The sequence below is a fragment of the Eublepharis macularius genome, chromosome 8 (genome assembly GCF_028583425.1).
Source record: "Eublepharis macularius isolate TG4126 chromosome 8, MPM_Emac_v1.0, whole genome shotgun sequence".
Lineage (NCBI taxonomy): Eukaryota > Metazoa > Chordata > Lepidosauria > Squamata > Eublepharidae > Eublepharis > Eublepharis macularius.
The window spans coordinates 21,820,290-21,837,941 of NC_072797.1; the positions used below are offsets into that span (position 1 = coordinate 21,820,290).

Sequence of the window (17,652 nt, forward strand, 5' to 3'; positions counted from 1 at the left end):
TGTTCATAGGAGGTTTTTATATTTTGTAATCTGCTTTGAGTCCTAGTGAGAAACAAATATTGCCCTCAGACCCTTTTTGCATTTCCATAATGTCAGATCCAACCATTGGTCTCTCATGGAGTTCGTCCTGATCTAAGCGAGACATGTGTGTGATAACTACTGGTGACAATCGGCACACTGTTTGTGTGCCGTTTCTCACACGCAAATGCTCTCTGCACAAGTTAATTCATCGTGTGTTAATTTTCAGGCCAATGGGAGGTCAGCATGAAAACAGTCATTGCAGCAACAAGGACTTAACCCAGCTGGCAGGCATGCTGTTTCAACAGATAGACATTTGGCAGCACAAAGGGAGATTAGGAAAGCGTTTGTGGTCCTAATGGCAGCTGATGTAGGGACTGTAGCGTTCTGCTCTAGTTTGAAAACGTTCATAACACATTCCTACAAAACTGAAGGCAATGAAGGGCATGGAAAGGATTCTGTGAACTCACCTGAGAAGTAACCCCCCAAATTTTATACCTGGCATTTTTTTTTAGGCAACCAAGCATGTGCCCCTGAGACATTTCACCTGCTGTATCTAAATTCTTTTGACCTCCCTTGAAAAACCTTGCATGTTTCACCAGAGCGGTGGCTCACCTCCCTAACTGTTGACATGTTTCCTTTGGTGACCACTCGGATTTTAAATACATTAAAGTGCTTCAAAGGAAATGGATCAAATATTACAAACACATCCACTGGTTTGTCTGGCTCAGCGTTATCTAATCTGACTGGCCCTTCACAGTCTCAGGGCAGAGTCTTCTGACACTGGCTCCCACAGCCCCTTTGAGTGGAGATGCTAGAGGCTGAATCCGGGGTCACGGCTGGGTCCAAGTGTTTTTGTTGCCCCAAGCAGGGTACCCCTGTTGCTTCCTCTTGCGCTTCCACTGGCCCGGTCCAAGCACAGTACCTGTGGCAAGACTGCAGGGGCTTGGCTTGGACCCACTGGTGGCGATGTAGATTCAAGAGGGGATGCCCATTACTTCCTGCACCACCGATGGCCGAGTGCAAGCCAAGGCCCTGTGATGGCCCCTGAGTCCTCCTCATTGTGCCACCCAAAGTATTCGCTTAGCTGGCTTGGCCAGAGATCCACTCTGTTTGCAGCAAAGCCCCTCCTGGACGCTCTTTACCTTAAATGGTTCTCAAGTGGCTTAAGTGCTAAGCACTTGGCTTAACAGGGAGGGTGGAACTGGCTGCCTCTTCTATCACTCAAAACAGAGAATTCTTAAGAGATAAGCAACAGCTGTACAGAGTCATTCCATTATACTGGAGTCTCTGCGGTAATCTTATTCATTGGCTTGACAATTTCATGATAAACTGGGGGAACATCAATTTCTTGCCTAACTGTATTCACAAGCTGTTAAGAATTTCTTTATAGCACCTCAGAGTTTCCCAGCAATTTGTAACTCGCTGAGTAACAAGCAATTCCTGACAATTGTCCAAAGAGCACCAATGAATTGCAATTTGCTAACAGAAAGGGTTTCCATTCTGGGATTGGGTTGTAAAAATTAAAGACGGATGTCTTTGTTTGTTTATTTCTCAATGAGATTCAAGATGGATTACCTAGTGTAAGTCAATATGAATGACCACTGAAATGTCCCATAACATGCAATAGGTTACAGTAACAGTCAGTACATAGCAATATAGTCTGCAGTCCCTACCCCTTCTCCAAATTATCTCTCTGAACCATTTTGATGCAGTACAGCCCTTGTACCTGTATAAAAAAACCTCCTAAATAGTTTTGCATAGTTTGCAGAAAGCCAGGACAGTGGAAGCCCCCTTAACTTCATCAAGCAGGTCATTCCACAAGGTGGGGGCCACAACAGAGAATGTGTGTGTGTGTGGACAGTTGTTGATTTTATTCATTTGCAGGGTGGTACCTGCAGAAGGTCCTCTTCAGATGAGCAAAACTGACATGGCGGAGCATAGGGAGAGAGGCCGTCCCATTGATATGAGAGACCAAGGCCATGTGATAGCTAATGCCTTGAATTAGGCTTGGTAACTGATGGGTAGCCTGATGAGTAACTGATGAATGACTGCAGAATACATGCACGCCCCACTTAGCTGCTGATAATAATCAAGCTGTGACATTTTGCTCTAACTGGAAGGGGAGATCTATATAGAGTGCATTACAGTAGTCTAGTCTCTCGATGTTACCAGGGCGTGGATCTAGGTAGCCAGATCAGCTGCGTCAAAGTAGGGGGCCATCTTCCAGGCTAATTTAGAAGAAGGCCTTGGCCCTTTTCACACTACTTACTTGCTTCCGGAACATCGCGAAATGTAGCGCAAAAACCGCGGAAGATAGCGTCTTCTCACGAGAGTTTTGCGCGACATCGCGCAAAACTCTCGCGAGAAGATGCTATCTTCCATGTTTTTTGCGCTACATTTCACGATGTTCCGGAAGCAAGTAAGTAGTGTGAAAAGGGCCCTTTTTTGCAGCTGCATTAACTTGCTTCTCTAGCAGCAATGCTGGATCTAGTATAACCCAAAGGCGCTTGACCAATTCAGCAAGAGCCAATTGAACCCCATCAAAAGTGGGGAGAAGAATGTCCTTTAGGATCTCTGCTATCCCATCCAGAATTGCTTCCATTTTGTCTGGATTCAGTTTCAATTTGTTTGCTTTTAGCCATTTGATCATAGCAGTCAGGCAGCAACTCAAGAAAGACCTCTAATGACCCCCCACCCCCAGATTTTGATATGAGATATAGAGCTGAGTGTCATCCACATACTGATGATAACCAGTTCCATAGCTACAAATGAAATGATTAGCAAAGAGGTGCGGAAAATAGGGGTCTTTGCATCATTAATTCTTAGGATGCTATGGAAATTAGCTAGGCTTTGAGCATCTTTGCCAGATACTGGTCATCTTTGATAAATTCCACCCCAATATCTACCAGCTTCCATGTGCACTGGATTTTGTGTAGTTTTTAAAAAACATCTTAATATGGCCATAATTACCTTACTTTTTATTTACCAGGGATAAAAGTAGGACTGAAGTGAAACTATCCCTTCCCCTTTGTGATTTTTTAGTAATTCTGGAAAACCCTTTTTGATGATTTTTCTACACTGCTTGCAAAAAAGTTCATATTCATTTAGATTTCCCTCAGTTGATCTCACTTTCCCTTCCTAGATCCAGAGGAGTTAGCTGTGCAGCGTTAGTCTGTAGTAGCAAAATAGTAAAGAGTCCAGTAGCACCTTTAAGACCAACCAATTTTATTGTAGGATAAGCTTTCGAGATCCACAGCTCTTTTCATCAGGTGCTACTGGACTCTTTCCTTTCAGCAATCCATCAAGTAATGCTGTGATGCTAATCTGTTCACTGCAAGATTATTATTCACAAAAATGTACATCCTGCTTTTCTGAGTTGTTCAAAGAAGCTTCCAAAAATAAATTAAAACTCCAAAATCTTTAAAATTAAAGACACTGGTTTGTATCCTATGGATGTTCTGCTGACAACGATGGATCTTTTCTGCATTGCCCTTCCCCCAGCATCTTCCTGTGACCTTCCCAAAGGGCCAAGCTACAAGTGACGAATGACACTTGAACGGCAAGTGAACAGACTCATGTGTATTCCTCCCTGTTCACTTGCCCTCCACTTGCACTACGTGATCAAGTGGAGTGCAAGTGGAGCACAAGTGAACAGGGGCCAAATACACACTTCCCTACCTTCCGCTTTTCATGTGCATTAATCGCGCTGGATTCTGTCCCGTAATGTCCCAGTCTGTGTTCACATCCCTTCTCTTAGTGCTGCTGCCTCGCGCTATACTTTGTCCACATCCCTGGTAGAATCATGTAATACGGGGCGGGTTTAGATCCAACGTCACCGATGATGACATCACGTTCATATTTTTTTCATTTTTTCATCAGATTTCCGCTATAGCATTTTTTTGCTAAATTGCAATGGCGAGGCCACACCCCTGTGATGCCTGTGATTGGTTAATGTTATTCTATGCCTTCTTTGAAATCCATTGGACCATTATTCTGACAGGCTAATTTGAACTGATATTTAAGGTGGGGGTGATCCAGACTCTCCAAACAGGCAGACTAATTATTTGACGCTTGAATGTAATATTAGAATGACGGATTTCCGCTATAACGGTAATTTCAACAGTTAAAAAAAATTAATTTTAACAGCCACCGATATTTCCGACTGTCCGGCATCCTAAAAATGACATGGAAATGGAAATGACGCCACCCCTTGATGTCTCTGCGGGGATTTTGGAGCACCCCGATTAAGATTTATGGCCGGGATTGTGCAACAATGCTGGGAAAGTCCCCTTTAAAAGGGGGGGGAGGGCGGGCAAGCAGGCATGCTGCGGAGAGAGTGGAAAAGCTTGATAATTGCACGGCAAAGAGGGATGGTGTTCCGGAAAGGCTGCAAACATGGAAGTCGGGTGGTTTGAAGGGGGCGGTCTCCTTGTGAAATGCCTCTATTTGTCCACATCCATGGTGAGAACCGCGCAAGAGAAGCGTTTGAACGCATGACAAATTCGTCTGAGGCGCAACGCGAAAGACGCGAGAGAATGGCGGGATTGAGGTAAGAGTATGTGAACAGCCCTCTGAGAAGCGAATAATGGGCGGGGGAAAAGCGGAAAACTTGAGACGTGTGGATTCGGCCAGGGACTCAGGGAAGAATACACGTGAGTCTGTTCACTTGCCATTCAAGTGTCATTCGTCACTTGTAGCTTGGCCCAAAGTCACTGTTGATAGCTAGGGAACTCCCACATACAACAAAGCTATGGAGGTTAGGAGGATGTAGTGAGGAGGGGAATGAGATTGTTTCTACTCCATCTTCTGCCCGCAGAACCTATGATGCACACACTCCATTAAAATTATTAATTTAAAAAAGCCTAAGTTAAACTAGAGAAAAGGAAATATAAAGCGGCTAATCAAAACAGGATTTTAAAAGCAGCAAAGCAAGCAACAGTAGCCGAGAACAGTAGATCAACTATTGGAGTAGTAAAAACAAATCATAAGTTAGAGCCATAACAAGCTCAACCAAAGGCAGAGTAAAATTTTTAAAAAGCCTTCACCTAGTGGCTACACACAAAAAGCAAAGGCAATAGGCAAGCCTCACAGAAAAGAAAATATTCCAGAGATATGGTGCCACCACCGAGAAACCTTAATTCACCACCTACTCCACCTTGGTGTGTGTGTGGGGAGGCAGGTATCTACAGTAGGGCCTCTGAAGAATATCAACAAACAGGCAGATTCATATGGGAAGTAAAATCAAAAAGAGTCCAGTAGCACCTTTAAGACTAACCAATTTTATTATAGCATAAGCTTTCGAGAATCAAGTTCTCTTCATCAGATGCATCTGATGAAGAGAACTTGATTCTCGAAGGCTTATGCTATAATAAAATTGGTTAGTCTTAAAGGTGCTACTGGACTCTTTTTGATTTTGCTACTACAGACTAACATGGCTAACTCCTCTGGATCTATGATATGGGAAGTAATAATGTTTAGATAACCTGGGTCCAGACGGCATTAAAGATCAAAAACTAGTATGGTCATTACAAAACCTGATGTGAGTGCAGACCAGAAGGTAGCCACATTTTGCTCCCATCTCTGGAAAAGAGGATAAGTAGCTTTTGTGGCTCTCTTTCAGATAACTGGGCCTCTGTTCCATGTTCACACAGCTCTCTTTTTTGAACAAAATCAAAAAGAGTCCAGTAGCACCTTTAAGACTAACCAATTTTATTTTATTGTAGCATAAGCTTTCGAGAATCAAGTTCTCTTCATCAGATGCCTGATCCGAACTGGTCAAATACAGAAGAGGAGGGGATGGGAAAGAAGGGGACATATATCACAACAGGACATGGTGCAATTAGTGTGAAGGCAATCAAAACATTCCTTTGCTTGTAAATGTAAACATCTCCTTTTGGTGTGGAGTCAGTTTGCCGTGTTAGTTAACCGCAGTGAAGGTATCCAATTCCTATGCAGTATAAGCCCTCGATAACCACAGCTCTCCCTGCCAGCTGCATCTGACAAAGAGAACTGTGGTCCCCGAAAGCCCACACGTACTCAGGCTGAGATAATTGACAAACAAAGCCCACACCAGGCGTCTCTGGGCTCCCCCAGACCACGCCTCTGTAAAAGAAATCTGTTACCTGTGATAATGTGATAACCATTCATAGTCTCTATTCAGTCCCAGCTTGACAGAGTCAAATTTGCATATGAATTCTTCATCAACCGTATCTGCTCCGATGCTCTCGACCGAGACTCACACTTAAAAGATTTACAACAAGCATTTTTGAGACTACAGTACCCACCAAATGAAGTGAAGAAACAAATCAACAGGGCCAGACTAGTACCCAGAAACAGTCTGCTCCAGGACATACCTAAAGGAACTAACAACAGAACACCACTGGTTGTCACCTATAGCTCCCAGCTCAAACCCATCCAACGTATCATCAGGGAGCTACAACCCATCCTGGAAAATGATACCTCTCTCTCAGAAGTCCTGGGTGGAAGACCTTTCCTTGCCTACAGACAGCCCCCCAATCTTAAACGACTTCTCACTTACAATCATGAATCGGCCAGCAGAGGCACCAGCACAGGGACCAGGCCCTGCAACAGACCCAGATGCCAGCTCTGCCCCTATATCTACCCAGGGAATACAATTACAGGACCCAATGGCATCAACTACACTGTCTCTGGCTCTTACAGCTGCTCATCCTCCAATCTGATATATGCCCTCATGTGCCAACAATGTCCTTCTGCTCTGTACATTGGACAAACCAGCCAACCTCTACGCAAAAGAATAAATGGACACAAATCTGACATTAGAAATGGAAACGTCCAGAAACCAGTGGGAGAACACTTCAATCTACCAGGACATTCCACCAAAGACTTAAAAGTCGCTGTGGTTCAACAGAAACCCTTCAAAAACAAAATCCAACGGGAGGCTGCTGAATTGGAATTCATATGCAAATTTGACTCTGTCAAGCTGGGACTGAATAGAGACTATGAATGGTTATCACATTATCACAGGTAACAGATTTCCTTTACAGAGGCGTGGTCTGGGGGAGCCCAGAGACGCCTGGTGTGGGCTTTGTTTGTCAATTATCTCAGCCTGAGTACGTGTGGGCTTTCGGGGACCACAGTTCTCTTTGTCAGATGCAGCTGGCAGGGAGAGCTGTGGTTATCGAGGGCTTATACTGCATAGGAATTGGATACCTTCACTGCGGTTAACTAACACGGCAAACTGACTCCACACCAAAAGGAGATGTTTACATTTACAAGCAAAGGAATGTTTTGATTGCCTTCACACTAATTGCACCATGTCCTGTTGTGATATATGTCCCCTTCTTTCCCATCCCCTCCTCTTCTGTATTTGACCAGTTCGGATCAGGCATCTGATGAAGAGAACTTGATTCTCGAAAGCTTATGCTACAATAAAATAAAATTGGTTAGTCTTAAAGGTGCTACTGGACTCTTTTTGATTTTGCTACTACAGACTAACACGGCTAACTCCTCTGGATCTTTTGAACAAAATAATCTCTTAAGCATTGTCTGGCTGCTTCCAAATTGTGATGAACCTAAGATCTTTTTATGTCTCCTAATTGCTACTTTGTTTACATAATTACAGCCCGCATTTGTGCTCTTTCAACGTTTGAGTAAAGGCAAAGTAGAGAAATGTATTTTTATGGCTGGAGGATTTAATTGCCTCAGTGTAAAAACTTGGACCAGTCATATTTTTAATCGAGTACAATGGCAGCTTCTTCGTCTTGGAAGAAAAATATAATGGATCTGAAGAGACCCACCAGAAGTTTTTACAAATAATTAGGGATTTTCAAAAGCTAACTTTAGTGATGAGGTTTACATATAATTGCTTTTGTTAGGGATGGAGGAAGCAATAATAATTATGGAGGGGACTGTACTATTCTAGGGCTGTCTTGTTTGTGCAACTCCCTGCTGCTGTATGACTGATGTTCTCTTTGTTTTACACATCAGGTAACAACATTCTGGAAGCTACAAGGCAGTGTATATACATATACCTCTCTCAAATGAAAAAGCCAACACTTACATCACTCCAATTCCCCACTGTCCAGTAAGCATCATTGTGCAAACTGTTGGGCTCCTCTGGATATCTGGAGGCATTCAGCAATATTTCCTTGGAGGTTTCATTCTTCAGCACATTCTTGACCCACAAAAATGGGTTTTCTGTGGCTTGAGCAAGTGTTTCATTGGCAGAGGATTTCAATCTTGTTCTGTTCGAAGACCTGCCTCCTGATATTTCATGTGACGGTGGTGGGCGGATTGTGACAGGACCTGCTGTTTCAGGTGTACTTATTTGCACGTGGAACTCTTTGAGGCCTACTGTTGTCAAAGAGATACCAGCTCCTGCTAAGGGGTTACCAGAAACCTGGGTAGAAGTATCATGATGGTACACTGTTGGTGACATTTCTGAGGTGTTACCAATCATAGTAGGGGGCTCTCTTGTCAGCGGTTCACTGCGGGCATTGTCTATTGTTCCTTCACCAGTCTTGTTAGATACTGTATTAGATACTTCTGTTAAATAATTATAGCTAGGAGTAATAGTCAAAGGCACAGGGCTAATGGTAAATGAGGTCCAGTTTATGAGCCCATCTTCTGATGAGTTGTATGATTCTATGGATGCATTCTCCGCATTTTTAAAAGAAATACTTGAACGATTTGTGATAGGCCAAGGAGTGCTGTATTGCTGGGAATAATTACTGAGAACATTTAAGCCACTGGAATTACTTTGGAATATTTTTGCTTCCAGGTCTTCTTGAGAAAAGTTCATTGGGTTGAAGGGTGTGGGCATCAAAGTAACATATCTGGGCTCAGGAATTGTTGGTGTTGCAATTCTTTGGCTGGGTTTCGGGATGGGTAACTTGTCCATGGGGCCTCTTCTGGGATTACCTCCAGTTCTGATTATCTTCCCATCATGCACTTTGAAATGGGGTATCTGCAGTCTTCTGGTGATCAAACACTGCTGGAGTCCACACAGAGCTTTAGAATGAGGTTTCTTTGAAATATTACACGGCTCCCCGTTGTTTTTGGTACAAGTCACATTACGAGTACGTATTCCTCCGCCGCAGGTAACTGTACACTGCAAAACAAAGTTTAAGTCATCTGATTATTTTTTGCATACTCAAGTGAAAAATACCTAATGTGCATACATTTATAAAACTTGCCAGTCTCATTTTTTTTAAAAAAAAATCAGCGGGAAGCTTTAGCAAGAAATGCAAGTGAGAATTTTAACTAGCAGCAATTGCTCTTTGAACTTTGCAAACAGACTTCTTGGATCTACTAAGGAAAGACAGGCAACAGTATTTCTCAGAGTCTCTCTACACGAGACGTCTGACACATGAAGAACATGTGTTGGGAGATGCAAAGTTAGCTGGGAAGGTAGTTTAAAGAGCCGGTGGAGCTGTGTGAAGGGGTTGTGAAATGCCAGAAGGGAAACTTCAGCCAATTATAACCTCCCTTGGTCCAAGCCTGGTTCTGGAAGGCACTTCCAGCCCATTTCCATTCTTTGCTGCCCTCTGGTTGCAATCTCACACAGGTTTAGACTGGAGAGGTGAAATTAACAGTCTTTTGGGGGCAAATATGAAATTAACAAACCCTCTGAGGAGTGATTTCCACCAGCTCTGTCTTTTTAAACTACGCTTCCCAGCTAACATTGCGTCTCCCTACACTTGATGAACACGCACTGAGGCGTCTTGTGTAGAGAGACTCTCAGTCACCCCATGTTATAAACAAGCCATTTCACTGGCACGGACATCAGTTCCAAGACAAGTTTAGAATGGTTGTAGACTTTAAAGCATATTATTGAGTTCCATGTTATAACTGCACAGATGTTCTGAGCAGGGGCAGTCTAAACCAGAAAATAAATCCTATTAACTCTTTATGTCTAGTGCTGCAGGTTTAGTTTTCTCTTTGTCGGCCTGCTGGTGTTTGCACACTATGAGAAGCTGCAACAATATCAGTATATTTGGCACGCTGCCCTTACTAAGCCTCTCTCACATAATTTCTCTCACATCTTGAAAATATGCTTAGCTTTACACAATTTAACATTATTTTAATCTGTCAGTACATTTGACTGCCTTTGATGCCCATTTTGCGTTCATGCTGAGGCCAAGTGCCCTTGTTACTCCACTGTAGCCACATGGCTTTTTAGCAGACACAAACTGCCACTCCAAACCCAGAACTGCTTCGCAGGAAACCAAAACGTGACTCTGTTAAGAACAGAGTCATTAGAGTAAATGTCATAGTACATCAAAAACATTACCCAAAATTAAGCCCCCATTTAATCCAATTACTATCAGCATCATATTTTCGTTCATACATAAATTAGACCGGAACAGGCAGTAATAGCATTTTGGAAAAAACATATACAGTTTCACCCTTCATTTAATTTTTGCTGGAGATGGGGAAGTATACCTTAAAGGGCTTAGAAGCAAACATCTGCTATGCAGCTGTTGCTGATTAATGATAGCAAAATCAAATGATAGTTTCTTCACGACAGGAGGCTACAAAACCTGGTATTCCACTGCTGAACCAGAAGTAAACTATGCACAGCTGTTCTTCTATATTAATTTAAGATTGGACTAATGATATATATTAGTCTCCCCGGTTGTGGAATGCCTCCCTCTTCCTCTGAACCTCTTGGTTTTTAAGCACTCGGCAGAAACCTTTTTCTTTCCCAGGTATTTTTTAACCCATGTTTGGGATTTTTAACCCATTCTCTAGGGCCTGCACAGAGCCAAGCTACAAGTGACGAATTACACTTGCCTGGCAAGTGAACAGACTCAAGCGTATTCCTCCCTGTTCACTTGCCATTCACTTGCGCTCCACTTGATCAAGAGGAGCGCAAGTGAATGCCAAGTGAACAGGGAGGAATACGCTTGAGTCTGTTCACTTGCCAGGCAAGTGTAATATGTCACTTGTAGCTTGGCTTTCAGTAATGTGTATACTGCTGATTTTACTGATTATCAGTTTATAAAATGTTTCAAATAAACGAATGAAGGTTGCTAGGAATTGTATTACTGGATTGTTATCTATCACTTTTAACTGGCACTTCCAGCCTAAACAGAGTCACCCTTTTATGCCCACAGCGTTCAAGGGACTTGACAGAGTGTCAATCTAGTCAGGATGGCAGTGTAGTTGTATTATTTTCACTGTTTTACTTTTGTTGATGACAAGATTTCTTGGAGAGGCAGGATAGAAATATTCTAAATAAACAAGTAAGTGTGTTTGTGTAGGCACAGGGCACATGGGTTATGGGTTTTTTGGCGGGAGGATTCTTCCCTCATGAATTGCATGGGATTACCTCACCATAAATGTATGGCGTTGGAACCTCCAAGGTAAGTCTGTGAAGCCAGGATAAAGAGGAAGGACAGCACTAGGTGGTTTTTGTGTTTAGAGAGAGAACCAGGACCCCGTGAGGAGATGGGACAAAAGTCAAGTAATATAACTGCCTTCTCGTCAGCTGATGCCAAAGTTGTCCAGGGCGCATCCTGCCCCACCTTCCCTCAGTTTTAATAATGGCTGTGAAATTAATGTAAGGTTTTCCATGAGTTGTAAAGATTAAAACCACACAGCATGCCCACCTCTTCCCCAGACAAATCATAATGCTAAGTAATATTTGAACAAGCCCAAAGCAGACATCTCTGTTTTCAGGGGTTACTGTTAAGAGAGACCCAGAGAATGTTCTGAAGGCACACAATGTGGCTCTGCTGCTGAGGCCAAACCCGAAGAACTGGCTGTATGAAAGATCACTTGGGAACCTCATGTAAGCTGCCCCGAAGTTGGGAAGTAAAGAGGGATAGAAATGTGATACAGTTGTCAATTTACCTCAGTCCAGTTGCTTACTGTCCAGTCAGAGGGGCACAGGATATCTCTGTTGCACGAAAGGTAGGTCTTTGGCTTGAGCAGATGATGGCAATCTTCTGCAGGCAATGCCTGCTCATCCAGCCCCATTGTCTGAATGCAAAGGACAGTTCGTTTCTTCTCTCCTGTGGGGCCACAGGTGGTTGAACACTTCTGCCATTCTCCGGCCCACCACCTAGAAAGCCAGTTGAACTAATGTCAAAATGGAGTGCATATTTAGTCATAGCGCAACTGTCACACCTTTTCCCATCAGACTGTGGGAATGTTACATTGTTCCCTTGGCACATATGATCCGTATGCACTTGTGAGTTCCCCCACAGGGCCTGATTAGGATCATTTTTGTGACAACTGAAGAGAGGGGACTTCAGCCTCCTTCCGATGCTGCTTCCCCAACCTAGTATTTCCCCCACTGGGGGCTCAGGTATACTGATGGGATACATGAAAGTTTCCCCCAGTGGGGCAAATGTGCTCTTCTGGGACCATTTCAGGTTACGGGAAGGAAGGCACAGACACTCTTTCCCAGTACACCACAGCACTTATCCAAACTAGGCTCACGTACTCCAGGTAATTAATTTCCAAGCCTAGAACTCCAGGCTCATCTCTTATTGCGTGAACCCAAGAAGGATCCAGGAAAAATGTAATATGTATTTAGGCCCTGAGCTACGTGAAACTGTAAATAGACTCATGACAGTTCAACAAAACAGAAAACTTTATTACTATCTATTATTATACAGCATTTTAAATTTGCATACTGCTTCCAATTCATTAGACAGAAAGATAAATAAGGCTGAGACACTGTAACTTGTCTAGGGTCCTATAAGTCAGTCCATGAAAGACATAACACTTGGTAGGTAAAGGTAAAGGTTGTCCCCTGTGTAAGCACTGGGTCATTACTGACCCATGGGGGGATGTCGTATCATGATGTTTTCTTGGCAGACTTTTCATTATGGGGTGGTTTGCCATTGCCTTCCCCAGTCGTCTACACTTTACCCCCAGGAAACTGGGTACTCATTTTACTGGTCTCGGAAGGATGGAAGGCTGAATCAACCTTGAGCTGGCTACTTGAACCCGGCTTCCACCAGGATCAAACTCAGGTCGTGAGCAGCCCTTGGGCTGCAGTACTGTAGCTTACCACTCTGCGCCATGGGGGTCTGATAAAAACAAGCCTGGGTCACCATTCATTAGACCACAGTGACTAGATGTATTTGCATGTTAGCATTGAGGCATGAGAGAGGCTTCCATAGATCTATGTAGATTTGGGGGGGGGGGCAGGACAAGTTTACTTCACATGCAAACTCTGTTCCTTTGTGGAAGTTGCCATATCCTCAGCTTATCTCACATTGCCCCTAACATTAGGGTTGTCAACACTGGGTTGGGAATTCCTGGAGATTTGGCGGTGGAATCTGTGGAGGACAGCGCTTAGGGAAGGGACTGGGAGCTCAGCAGGTAGGTGATGCCACAGATCCACCTCCTGAGCTGCTGTTTTCTCCAAGGGAATTGATTCCACCTGCCCACTCACCCCTGTAAGCTGCAAACTCTACCTGAGACGCAGATGATTCCAATGGGGTATGGGCTCATGCCTTGAAAAAGCTGCTGTTGGAGGGACTGATCCATCCATCCATCCATCCACCCTACCCTACCCACCTTGAGACTGATACACTGATTTGAAGTTAATAATAGATTCTAGATTATTGCCATAGGGCAAGTTTTTTGGTTTTATGAATTGGCCTATTCACCGCCCCAACTCCACACTTGGTTCTATTGCAATATTAAAGAATGTAACTATCATACCATACGCCTAAATGACAGGAAAACAAAAGTTCCCCCAAAGAACACAATTCAATCTTTCAATGCTTTTATATTAAAGCAGGCTGCCCCTCTAGGGATTTTATTCTGAATGATAGTTTGCAATGGGAACCTAAACGTGGTCCTTTGCATGCTTGTTTAATTACTGTACTTTGCACCTTTGACATTTTCTAAGAAGTCTACATAATCCTACTCAGCATATTAACTCTCGACTGGTAAATCCTTTAATCCACACGGAGTAAAAGTCTGCTTTTGGCAATTACCTCCCTGAGGATATTGCTGGAAAACAGAGACTGTACTGCCTTCAGTGTCACAACTTAATATTTTGTCTAACAGCAAATAGACCTACTTGTGGGAAATTATTTAACTTACTGATCTTCTCAGTACAATGTATTGCCAAATATCAGTGAGCAGCCAAGGGGCGTATGCCACTTCATAGTAATTTGAAAAATAAAGAGCATATCAGTTTTGGATTATGTTTTCTGCCTAGCAAATTCTCATCAACTCCTTCCTCTTATGTTTTCATCCTTGGGTTTGCCTCACAGTCAGAGCCATTAAAATCTTTTACTACTTGCCAATATCCTGGGAAAAATCCACCAGATGCCACAAACTCCATTCATTTAAACTGGTGCCTGCACAATGTAATACAAAATAAACTGCACAAAAACAAATGCAGGATATATATTTGAGTAGCCTAATTACGATATTCTCTTGTTTTTTAAAAAAAATTACTTTGTTTTAAATGTTTTTCGTTTTTTGAAATGTCAGAATTTACTAGTCTGTAATTTGCCCTAACCTGGATAGTCCAGGTGAGCCTGAGCTCATCAGATCTCAGAAGCTAAGCAGGGTTAGCCTTGGTTAGTAATTGGATGGGAGACCTTCAATGAAGACCAAGGTTGCAGAGGCAGGTAATGGCAAACCACCTGTTAGTCTCTTGCCATGAAAACCCCACCAGGGGTTGCCATAAGTGAGTTGAGTGCATTCTCCACCATTTTTTAAAATTAGATAGCCAGACCCCACACAGCAAAGTTAGCAAATAATAGCTAAATAACTATAACTTTTCCTGTCTCGTCACTTGAAAAAGATCCTTACTCATAGTTTCCAACCTCCAAAGCAGTCATTTTCTCCAGGAGAACAGATCTTTGTGGCCTGGAGATCAGTTGCAATTCTGGGAGATCTCCATCCATCACCTGGAGGTTGGCAACCCTACTCATAATGGGTGACCAGGCTATTTACTTTATGATGTTTTTAATATGGTTGTATTTGTACATTTGTGCTGGAAATGAGGTTTTAAAATAGGAGTTTAAAATACAACTTTTACTATTATTCTAAAGAACCCATCCTACTATATAAAAGGCAAGCCGTATTGGCAACGACTCAATTTTTATCCTTGCACAGGCGCATTGCCAACGACTCTGGCCTCGAGGCTGCTGTGAAGTGCCCGCTTGCCGCCAAGAGGGGGACCCCCAAATGGACAGCCTAAGCATTCCTCCCCACGCCTCCCCTCAGCGCCCTCCTGCTCTGGCCTCCAGGACGCTGTGAAGCACCTGCTTGCCACCGGCAGGGCGCTGCTGAATCAGTTTTCTAGAGCCCGTTATAATTTTTTCACACAATGGGCATTGTTGCTAGTGATATGTTTTTATGGATTGAAGAATTGGAACCGGAAAGGGTATCAGATTTATTGTGGATTGTATTTTGTGGCAGAACAATATAGTTACTCAGTAAATCTGGGTTTTAAATTCTGAACTTAGCAATGCTTTCTACTTTCAATATAAAAAGCATAATAAAAGAAAAATTGTTTGTGAGCATCCTAAACAGACTCTAAAATATTGAGAACCATGCTGGTTCAGAAAGCCTCTTTCTTCTGTATTGGAGAAAAGATGATGATAGTATGGATTTAGAGCTGATATAAAAGTTTCACAGCAGGGTTGGAAGGTTTCTTTAAAATGGATGAAATCCTGCAACTGCTCTCCTGCATAATTCTCCTTTATTTCACTGAGACTTGAAGGGAAAAGGCTCCCTGTAGCTTGTTCCTTAAACAAGCTCTAAAAATTTCCCTTGGTGATGTTTAAATCCAATTTTCACTTCTTTTCAACCTGTGCTCAGAAGCATAAAATGTTTCTTAACCCATGGTTTAGATGCATATATTAAACAGGCAGTTTGTTACCAAATCATATGGTAAACTGGCTTACTGGTAATTTAACATGAATTATAAAGATCTCACTACGTAGCCTTTAAAAAAATTGACGAGAGTTGTAATGACAAGACATATTTTTATTTTTTTATTTATATCCTGCTTTACTTCCTGATTGGGGGACCCAAAGTGGCTTTTTCACATTGTTCCGCCCTCATCCACTTATTCCTCACAACAACCCTGTGAGGGAGGTTAGTCTGAGGGCCAAGCTACACATGACGAATGACACTTGAACGGCAAGTGTATTTCTCCCTGTTCACTTGCCCTCCACTCAATCCACTTGCCGTTCAAGTGTCATTCGTCATGTGTAGCTTGGCCCTGAGAGATTGTGACAGGCCCGAGGTCAACTAGTGGGCTCCCATGGATGAGTGGCAGGTTCAAACCTGATTGTCTCAGGTCCTAATCCAACACTCAGATCACTACGCCAAACCAGACATGACCCTATTGAGATGTTATGAGCAGCTGTTAAGGCAGAAGAGAAAAGGCAATAAAATGGCAGATTCCTCAAGCAGGTGTTCCGTATTTACTCTACAGAGACAGCATTGACAAATGTAAGTTAAGGCTAGTTAGGAGGAATGTTCTCAGCCAGAGGAACCACTTACGGGCTCCAAATTAAGAGTCAAGCTGCACCACCGTTCAGCATTGTTCAATGTCGATCGCTAGACCATGGCGGTCACTGAGCCTATAATAATAGCCACAGCGTATCATTCAATGAACTACTCTGAAGTCGGTTTGAAGTAGCAGGTTTGGCACATGACATCTACTTCATAAAAACGGCTAACTAAAATCAGGGGAGTGTAGTGGCACTTGCGGAAGACTGTTGTGATCTTGAGGAGTTAGAGTTTCTCCATCTTGTGCCCAGAGTTTCTCCATCTTGTGCCCAGAGTTTCTCCATCTTGTGCCCAGAGTTTCTCCATCTTGTGCCCAGAGTTTCTCCATCTTGTGCCCAGATTGCTCTGCGAGCCAGTCCGGAACATTCCATTCTGTTTCGGCAATGCAATGTGTTGTTCTCTTAAACATCCCATTTTCCACCTTAATATCCATTTTATCTAGTCACGGTGTCTTGTTATTATATTTGGGAGTGGGATGTTTAAACTATGCACTTGATATGAAGGTTTTTAGGGAGGATAGAAACATTTTTTGTATTTGAGGCTTGCCATGTACTGCTTATCTGCAAATAATGCAAAACTGAATTATTCAAAAGGGCTTTTTCCTCAGACAGGAGAGCTGTATTATAGGGAGGTGGTGTCAAGGAGATGCTTCACCAACGAGTTATGGACCATAGATTTCACTACTCTGTTGCCTTATGTACTGTCCGTTGCTTTAAATATGGCTGCTTTGTATCTGTTGCTTTAAGTGTGACCCTACTAGATAGTTCTATGTTGTCTAAGGTCATTCCTAGAATTGCTTATATTCCGTTTCAGCATTTCTTCAACTCTGTGTTGGATTTTTTTTTTTTGCTAATGTTATGTCTTTGTGAACTTGCATTTATTTACCCTCTGACATTGTTTATTGAAATGTCCTTGATATTGACTGTACTAATCTCACACTATGTAATCCGCCTTGAGTCTCATGGAGAAAGGTGAACTATACATGACATAAATAAATAAATAATCAGTTGGCCTGGAATATATCACTCCTGTCCAAGGCCAGTTAGGGGAAAATGAATGCACGAGCGTAGCCATGTAACTTAAAAAGTCTCTATAAGTCTTAGAAAACTCCCTTACTGATGAACCCCAGATCAGGCTGAACCGCGG

General features: G+C 42.8%; 1 protein-coding gene across 1 annotated transcript in view; it reads right to left on the reverse strand.

Annotated features, from left to right (window-relative positions):
- Positions 1 to 17,652, reverse strand: part of ADAMTS12 (ADAM metallopeptidase with thrombospondin type 1 motif 12) — a 229,893-nt gene that overhangs the window by 12,585 nt on the left and 199,656 nt on the right. Inside the window, exons 18-19 of the mRNA XM_054986785.1 lie at positions 11,860 to 12,070; positions 8,063 to 9,112 (exon numbers count right to left, since the gene is read on the reverse strand). Coding sequence (XP_054842760.1) covers positions 8,063 to 9,112; positions 11,860 to 12,070 — 1,261 coding nt within the window. The remainder of the gene's footprint in view (positions 1 to 8,062; positions 9,113 to 11,859; positions 12,071 to 17,652) is intronic.